Source organism: Cervus canadensis, chromosome 28 (assembly GCF_019320065.1).
Source record: "Cervus canadensis isolate Bull #8, Minnesota chromosome 28, ASM1932006v1, whole genome shotgun sequence".
In the NCBI taxonomy this organism is placed as follows: domain Eukaryota; kingdom Metazoa; phylum Chordata; class Mammalia; order Artiodactyla; family Cervidae; genus Cervus; species Cervus canadensis.
Genome location: NC_057413.1, coordinates 771,729 through 780,738, shown reverse-complemented (window position 1 = coordinate 780,738; position 9,010 = coordinate 771,729). Strand labels below are relative to the sequence as shown.

At 63.6% G+C, this 9,010-nt stretch overlaps 1 protein-coding gene across 1 annotated transcript; it reads right to left on the bottom strand.

The window, feature by feature from the left end:
* Nucleotides 1-1,014: 1,014 nt before the first annotated feature.
* On the bottom strand, nucleotides 1,015-4,522 carry FOXC1 (forkhead box C1). Its single transcript, XM_043450535.1, has one exon. The coding sequence runs from the start codon at nucleotides 4,384-4,386 to the stop codon at nucleotides 2,761-2,763; it is 1,626 nt and encodes a 541-aa protein (XP_043306470.1). The 5' UTR covers nucleotides 4,387-4,522; the 3' UTR covers nucleotides 1,015-2,760.
* Nucleotides 4,523-9,010: the final 4,488 nt, after the last annotated feature.

The window sequence follows — 9,010 nt, the reverse complement described above, 5'->3', positions numbered from 1 at the left end:
GCGCCGCGCTCCCACTCCAGCCCCTGGACTCGGGGCGAGAAGGACGAGCCGAGTCGGGCCGGCCAGCTCTCTCCCACCCTTGCCGCCCAGCACCGAGGGCGGGTCGAGGCCAGGCCCCAAGGCCGCGGGGACGCCCCCCGCCCGAGGAGCGGCTCTAGCTGCCCCCGCGGCCTTCGCGAACCGGACGCGCGCGCCGAGAGGGGACGCGGCCCAGCAGAGAGGCCGCCCGGGCCCAGAACCAGCCAACCGGCCGGGCCGAGGCTGTCAGGCCGGCCAGGGCACGCCGGCGCCGGCGGCGGGGCCTGCCCGTCGTCCCCGGGCCGCCGCGCGCTAGACGAACGCACGTGCGTCCTCCAGACAAAGCGGCGGGCGCGGCGCGGGACCGGAGCCCTGCTCCAGACACAGACGCGCGGTGGGCCCGCCTGCCCTGGACCGGCCAGAGGCGCCTAGGCGCGGCTCTCCCAGCGCCCCGACCCAGCCGGGCGGAGAGGAGGGGCCGTGGGCGCTAAGCGCCCAGGACGTGTCTTCCCCCTAATTAGCCGAGGAGCGTCCGGTCCCGAGGCCGGGTACAGCCAGGTCCACACGGCTGCCCACCGCTCAGAGAATCGGGACGGCCGAGGTCGGAGGGCTCGGCTCCCGCAGCCCGCCTGGGGGCGGGTGGGGGCGCTCCGCGTCCGTGCGGACCGGGCCGCTGGCCACCTGCGGCCGCTTCTCTAGGGGCCGGCCCCGCGCCGCCTCGGCCCCTTTGTCCGCCAGCCCGGCTCCGCTCTCGGCTCCCACGAATAAGCCACGCGGGAGCCAGGCGGTTTGCCCGCGGATCCTTCCCCTTCACTCCCAAACGGGGGCTCCCCGGAGGTGCCAGGCCGCCCAGCCCGGGGCTGCGACGCGGAGGCCGCGCGGCGGGGAGGCCGGTCCCGGTGGCCTGCCCCCGGGGACGCCGCGCCCCGCGCCCTGCTCGCCTCCCGGCTCGACTCTGAGCCAGGGACCCAGCAAATCAGAGGCCGTGTAGAGCAGTTTTTGACTGGAAGTAGAGTGTATTTATTTGCAGCAATCCTTTAACAATGATCAAATTTTGACAACAAGCAACAGCAATTACTGCTAAGTGTTGCCTCTAGATCGGAGCGGCAGATAGCAGGAAACTGTATTATCTCCAAAACAAACGGAAAGGCCCTGAAAGTCTGTAATCAAATCGCCATCTCCCCGAAGTCTGATTGACAGGGCAGATCACCCTAAGATAAGGAATTTATTACATTTCCTGGGTTATTTACAAAAGGAGGGGGCCGGCGGACTGCCCCGTAGGTTTAACTGTAAATTAACAAGAAAAATGGGACTGAAAAGAAACCACCTGAACTAAAATGCCCTGCTTCCTGCTCCTTCCTTCTTGTTATTGCTTTAAATCTTTTTCCAAAAAATAATTGTTCTACAAACATATCTTCTAAAATAGTTTCCCAAAGATTAAATATCCCTTTCCAACCCGCAGTACATTAAAATAAAAATCAATCCTACATTAGACATGAAGGATTGTAGATGTGGATGAGTTATATACATACATTTAAAAGCTGGGGTTTTTTTCCCCTTCATAAAAAGGAGTGAAATTAACAGGAAGAAAATTCATCCAGCATTTGGCTCACAGGGATGTCTGATAAGTATGACAGATTTTTAAGTGATACACAAATGTGTATCTGAAGGCACAGCTACCTCTCCACACACAGGTATCACCGTGGTGAGACTGCTGCTGATTCATGGGCTTGAAATTTCCAAATCCTGTTGTCATTACTGAGAAAATGCGTTTGTGTATATGCCAACTCAGATATGTTTAGGAAAATCTCTTTTTACTAGCCACAAAGCAAGCTGACTATATAGTACTTTTGCAGAAGATGCTGCAGGAAAAAAATAAATCTAAACAAAAAGAGACTTATGCGTGTAATTTGACCAGGAATAGTCAGAAGTTGTCTCTACTTTTTTTTTCAGAGATTTAGGAGGAGAATTGGTAATTTCTAGTGTTTTAATCTCTGAAATCTTTTTCTCTCATAAGAATTAAGGCTGTATTAAAGTATCCAGACATATAGGTCTCATTCAAACTGAATGGTAATTTATTAATAAACAATGAATATGCTCAACAAAGAGAAAGCAAAGATGATAGAATAAGATTAATACAGTTTCCCTTTTCATAATCAAAAAAGCACAATTAAAAGTTTCAGGCAATTTAACGTCAGGTTTTGGAAACACTTTCTGGCGTTTGGTCCACGGACATCCAACTACAAATTAAAAATAAATTACTATGTTGCAATTTACATTTTAAAACAAGTCCAGGAATAAAAAGAAAGCGGTTTCCATGTATGGGGGACTTCCTCCCTCCTTTCAATAGAGGATAAAATAATATCTTACAGGTGAGAGGGCAAGGGACAGGGCAGGAGGAGGAGAGGTGTTCTCTAAAAAGAAGAAGAAACTTACGTGTTATCTGGAGTAACACTGTCCTTTAACAAACCATGACTCTGCTGTCTCTGTACAAAACAGTTTACGGTTCTGTTTATTTAGATAAAGCCAAGTGGAGGTGGCTCCGAATCCATCTTCTAAGAGAAGAAAGCCTTTTCTTCATGCTGGTGACTTGAAAGTGTGGAGGGCTTCTGTTTGCTGGTTTGGTGGACGTTTTACGGACTGGGTTTTTGGTTTCGCTTTTGTGCCGAGGGTCCTTTTGGCTGCTCCTGCTCCGGGGTTCGGTTCGGTCCGGCTGGGAGGCAGCCGGGGCGGAGGCGGGGGTCAAAACTTGCTGCAGTCGTAGACGAAGGCCCCGGACGTGCGGTAGAGGGGCTGGCCAGAAGGGAAGGCCATCTGACAGCTGCTGCTCCCGTTTACCGGCGAGTTGTTCAGGCCGATCCGCTGCGACTCGAACATCTCCCGCACCGAGTGGAAGTTCTGCTGCTGGCCCGGGTAGCCCGCGGCCGCCGCCGCCGCGCTGGCCAGGTGGCCCAGGTCCCCGCCCGCCTGGTTCAGGTACCACGAGGCCAGGCGGCCTTGGTGGGCCGCGGCGTGGTGGCCGGCCTCCTGACCGCCGCCGCCATGGCCCAGGGACGAGGAGCTGCTGCTGGTGGCCGGGGGCAGGGAGTAGTCGGGCAGGGGGTCGTCCACCGAGGAGCCTCCGGCGCCCGCGGGCGCGCCCTGCACGTGGCCGCCGCGCTCCCCGGCCGCGTACAGGCTCATGGCCTGCAGGTTACAGTGGTAGGTCCCGGCGCCCCCCGCCCCGCCGCCCCCGCCCGCGCCCGCGCCGCCCGCGCCGCCCGCGCCGGGGCTCTGGCTGCAGGGCGAGCCGTACAGCGAGCTCTGGCCCGGCGAGTAGGCGCCGAGCGCCAGCGGGGGCGCGAGGCCCGCGCGCGAGGACGCGGCGGCCGGGGCCAGGAGGCCGGATCCCAGCTCGGCGGCCGCGCCCTGCGGCGACCCCCGCAGCGACGTCATGATGTTGTCCACGCTGAAGCCCTGGCTGTGCGCGGGCGCGGGCGCGGGCGGCGGGCCGGGCTCCGCGCCGTCCAGGCTCAGCGGCCGCGCCGCCGGCAGGCCGCCGGGGGGGCTGCCCCCGCTGGACAGGCTGCTGCTGCTGCTGTCGGGGCTTTCGATTTTGGGCACCGCGGCGGCGCCGGCGCTGCCGCTGCCCAGGGCGGCGGCCGGGGACAGGGGCTGGGGCGGCGAGGGGCACGTACCGTTCTCGGTCTTGATGTCCTGGATGCGCACGGGCGGGGGCTGCGCCCCGGGCGGCGCGCCGTCGGCCTGCTCGGGGGGCGCGGGTGCGGGTTGGCGGCCGGCCGGCGGCGGCGGCGGCGGCTCTTTGAGGTGCAGCCGGTCCTTCTCCTCCTTGTCCTTCACGGCGTCCTTCTTCTTGAAGCGCCGCCGCCGCCGCAGGAAGCTGCCGTTCTCGAACATGTTGTAGGAGTCCGGGTCGAGCGTCCAGTAGCTGCCCTTGCCTGGCTTCTTGTCGTCGCGCGGCACCTTGACGAAGCACTCGTTGAGCGAGAGATTGTGGCGGATGCTGTTCTGCCAGCCCTGCTTGTTGTCCCGGTAGAAGGGGAAGCGGTCCATGATGAACTGGTAGATGCCGTTCAGGGTGATCTTCTTGTCCGGCGCGTTCTGGATGGCCATGGTGATGAGCGCGATGTAGCTGTAGGGCGGCTTCACCATGTCCTTGGGCTGCGGCTGCGGCGTGTAGGGCCCGTAGGCGCGGGCCATGCCGCCCGGGTACTGCTCGGCGTGCGCCGGGTGCGAGTACACGCTCATGGGGGCCGGCATGGCCGTGTAGCCGCCCCCTGCCGCCGCGCGGTAGTAGCTCTGCTCGCCGCCGAGGTAGGGCACCACTCCCAGGGAGTTGGGGCTGGACACGGAGTAGCGCGCCTGCATGGCCCCGCTCGCCGCCGCCGCCGCCGCCGCCCCCCGCCCTCGCCGGGCCGGCCGCCCAGTCCGAGTCCGGGCCCGCGGGCTGGTGCCGGGCCGCCGCCTCCCCTACGCGCGCCCGGCTCCGGGGAGCCTCGGGCCGGCAGAGACGGCCGGACGAGGACGCGGCCGATGGCCTGGATCGCGCGCCGCGGCTTCCCGGCGGGAGCGGGAGCGCGGAGCCCGGGCTGGAAAACAAGCCGAAGCCCGGCCCGCCGAGCCGCCTGCGCCTCGCGGAGGCTGAGCCCCAGCCGCCGGCGGGGCGGCCAGAGGAGCGGGCGGGGGCAGCGCGCCGGCCCCGGCCCGGGCCGCGTCACCTTTCTCAGTCTCTCGCGCGCCAGCCGCTTAAGGAAGCATTGGGAAAACTCCTGAACTTTTGAGCATCCGTCACCCAGGCGAGGACTTTTTTACGCAGTTACATTTTTTCCGGGCCGCGGGGCCCCGCCCCGTCCCGGCGGCGGCGGCCAATGGGAGGCGGGAACGCCTCCGAAGGAGCCGGAGGCCGAGCGGGCCGGCCCGCGCCCCGCCGCGGAGGACCGCGGGCTGACCACACGCGCGCCGGCCCGCCTGCCCCGCGCTCGCTCGCGCCCCTGCCCGCACCCCCGCTGGCGCCCTCGGCCGTGGGCCCCCGCGCCTGCCAGCCGCGCAGGGCCCTTTCCCCGCCCTGGGCCCTACTTTGGACGTCCATTGTTCCCGCGGCCCGGCCGGGCCCTCCGGTCCCCGCGCAGACCCTTCCTCGTCCGCTGCTCCCGGATGTCACGGCGTCCTGGGGCCCCGACTCTCCCATTCTCGCAATCCCAGGCACCTCCTCGCCGACCCGGCGCCGGCACCGGGGTTTCCCGGGCCGCCCCCCCCCCCCCCCCCCCCCCCCCCCCCCCCCCCCCCCCCCCCCCCCCCCCCCCCCCCCCCCCCCCCCCCCCCCCCCCCCCCCCCCCCCCCCTCCCCTCCCCCTCCCTCCCTCCCTCCCCCACCCCTCCCCCCTCCCCCTCCCCCTCCCTCCCCCTCCCTCCCTCCTCCCCCTTCCCTCCCTCCTCCCCCCCCCCTCCCCTCCTCCCCCCCGCCCCCCTTCCCTCCCCTCCCCCCTTCCCCCCCTCCCCCCTTCCCAGTCCTCCCTACTCTCCCCCATCTGTCCCCCCTCCACTATTCTCCCCTGCTCCCCCGACACTCTCCCTCCCCTATTCTCCCTATTCTCCCCCCATTCTCCCCTCCCCTATTCTCCCCTCCCCTATTCTCCCTCCCCTATTCTCCCTCCCCTATTCTCCCTCCCCATTCTCACCTATTCTCCCTCCCCATTCTCACCTATTCTCCCACACTCTCCCCTCCCCTACACTCTCCCCTCCCTACACCTCCCCTCCCCTACCCTCTCCCCTCCCCTACACTCTCCCCTCCCCTATTCTCCCCTCCCCTATTCTCCCCTCCCCTATTCTCCCCTCCCCTATTCTCCCCTCTCCTCCACTCCTGATCACCAGTCTCCCGGGTTCCCAGAAGTCCCCAGTCCCCCCCACCTGGAAGTTCTCCAGTCATGAGCAAGGTTACAAAAAGGCACAGTTCTGAGTCCGAAAGCAGGGCTGCCGCTATTCTGTTCTGGGTGGGAGCAGGGTTGTTGCTCCTACCTCACTTTCCTGGACCCCTCCCCAGTAGAAACAAGGGAGTGGGACGTGGGGCCTTGCCAAGAGCTCGGGGCTGCGTTGGCGGTGAGGGTCTGCCGCGGGCGCTCCTGGAGCCTGTGCGTCCCTGGGCTCCTCTGGGGGTTCTCGACACGGCCTCCTCTGGGGGAGGCCGGCACCCTTCGGCCCAGAGGAGGGTTCGGGCTGTGAACAAAGTGAGGAGGGCGGGTGGTGAGGAGTAAAGACGGCCACCTCCCTCCCCGCCCTGCGTGGCTCTTGCCTGCAGAGATAGCGGATTGATGGGGTGGAGGGGGACGTTCAGAATCACACCTGCAGGGCCCTGGAGGGTCCGGGGGACCCCTAGACTTGCTGCTTCTGTGTCTGGGATGAAAAGCAGGGAAGAGCCGGCCTCCGGGACTGCGGGGCTTTCTGCGCTTTGGCCAACCCGGAGCGGCCCTCTGGGCCCTCTCCTGAGGAACTGCGAGCCTCTGAAGAGCCGCCGTGCGCCCCTCACACCTCCACCCCCGGTTCCGGACAGTCTCGAACTGCGAGGACGTGTCCGGAGCCCTTTAGCTTCCCGGCTCGAGTCTGGCTTCCTGCACAGCCCCAGCCACAGCTGCGCTCCTTGTCAGGGCGCGGGCCTGTGTGGTGTTAAACCTTTGGGTTTCCGAGTGGGCCCTGACGCAGAGAAACCCGGGTATCTGCTCCCCCCGAGCCGGCGGTGCCGCCCCGAAGCCCGGCTCCCAGCGCCGCGCGGCCTGCAGAGCGCCTGGGCCGCTCCGGCCTGCTTCCCGGGCCCCCACCAGGCCGCGTCTCCGCCGCCCCGAGAAACCCTGAATTAGGGGCAGAGGCTCGATGCTCCTGGGCACCCAGTGGGCAAGAGGCGCAGCCACGAGACCGAACAGTGCGTTGGAGTCCAGGACCCTCCCGCATCCCGCCGGAACCCGCCGCCTCGACCGAGGCCTTGTGGGCGCCCTGGCTTCAGAGCAGCCTGGAGGCCGAGGAAGTCAGCGGTCGCCCCGAACGCCTTGGCCTCTGGCGACTTCGGCCTTTGAACTGCGTTTCCACCGCTCGCGGCGCGCAGGCACCAACGCGGCCATGGAGACTCGCCGGTTTCCCGGCGCGGGGACCCGCAGCTCATGCGGGAGCCGTGGTGCGCGCTGCCCGGCCCGCGCGGCCTCTCTGCTCCCGGCTCCGAGGCCCGAGAGGTGGAAAGAGCTCCTTAGGTAAACTGCAAATCCGACAGCCGGCAGTGCTGGGCCGCTTCGGGGATGAAAGTGGCCGTTGTGAAATAAGTTTCTGGCGCGCGGGGGAAAAGGAGGGTGCAGTTTACGAAGATCAACTTTCCCCTGGCCAAGCTCTGGATATTCGCCAGGAAAAGATATTTGCGTTTGTGTTTTATAAGCTTCCTCGGAAGCAAACCTCCACTAAACGGCTTGATTGTATTTCAAGTACTTGACTTATGTTATTATTGTCGGTGGTGGTATGTGGACACGAAGGCGCAGAAATGAAGTCTTCAGGGAATGGGGTGAAGTTTTTATTTTCGGCTAGGGTTTCTGATGCCCCTTGCATAGTTCAGTCACTGTCCCCATGACCTTAACTGGCAGAAATGCCTTCGCAGGAAACCTTCGCTGTTTTTCTGACACCTCGCGGCTGTGACCTGAAGGTCCGCGGGCGACAGCGATAATGGATGTGTTTCCTCGGACGGTCGCTGACCTTCCCGGCCCCATCCCTTCCTTGACCCGCCGGCGGGGAGGAGGGGGAATCACAATTCCTGGACCCCTAGAAGGGGGTCTTAGCTCTGGGGAGGGGCGTCACAGCCTTCCCCAAAACAGGACTCCCGAGCCCTCCGCTGGAAGAGCTTGAGGAAGGGAGAGGGGGCGGGCCCTGCAGGAAATGCCCAACTGGGACCCGGTGATACCGCAGGAAGAGGGGGGAGGGGTGATCCCCGCCGGGCACCGGGAGCTGGGGGGCGGCTTCTTTTCGTGTCGTGATAAAGGGAATAGGGATCCGGGAGGGGGCAGGGATCCCCAGCCCAGAAAAGGATTCCCAAGGGGCTGTGAGTTCAGCCCAAGTTCCTGGCATTGTCCTTCAGAGACCCCTCGGGAACTTTCCCGCGCCGCACCCGCCCCCCCAACCCCGGACAGTGACCCTCCCCAGACACAGCAGGCCCCTCCGCCCAGTGTCCGGTGGATCCCGGCTCCGCTCGGCGGATGCCATGCCGGGAAGCTAGCCCCTCGGGGGTCCGGGCTGGTCTGATGACGCCCTACAGGGGTCGTCAGGAAAAGCTGGCTGCCCCTCTAGACTGGCAGTCAGCCCTGCATGGGGGGACGCTGCACAGGGGGACAGGGGTTTCTGCAGGGCCGCAGCTTTCCCACCTTCCCCCCTTTCGCTGCCGGGAGACAAGTGTGGAGTATGGAACACTTAACGGACAGTGGGACCCGAAGTCGCCCCGCTAGACTGAAGTCACAAGCAATTGTAGCCACGTCCGTTTCAGGGTGTCTTCGCGCTATTTAGAATCCTGTGGAAGTTCTCCACATGGCCTCCTTCAGGAAGAGCTGAAGTCCAGGGGTGGGGGAGGATACAAGCTGTCAGTGATCGTTATTCGTTATCAGACCCTCGGACAGGCAGGGATCGCTGGGCATCGGCGCAGGGCGGGGCGGGGCAGACGCCCAGCCTCCTGGAGGATCGACTTCTCTCTCCATTGAGGGGGGGGTTTCTGCGTACTTGTTCTGTTATTGCAGTCTTCCTGGCTCAGTCCCCTCCTTAGTAGAAAAATAATTCCTATGATAAAAAGTGTGTTTTTCGATTTTAAAAATCAAAAACAATCTAAAGACAAAGTGATGTCCATGACTGAACGAATTGTGCAGTTGCTGTCCTACGGGCAGCCTCCAAAGGAAGTTTATGTGATGGGGAAATTTAATGTCCCCCTAGTCCCCACGACGGGCCGTCCCACTAATTACTCTCACTGGCGGAAGTGTGCC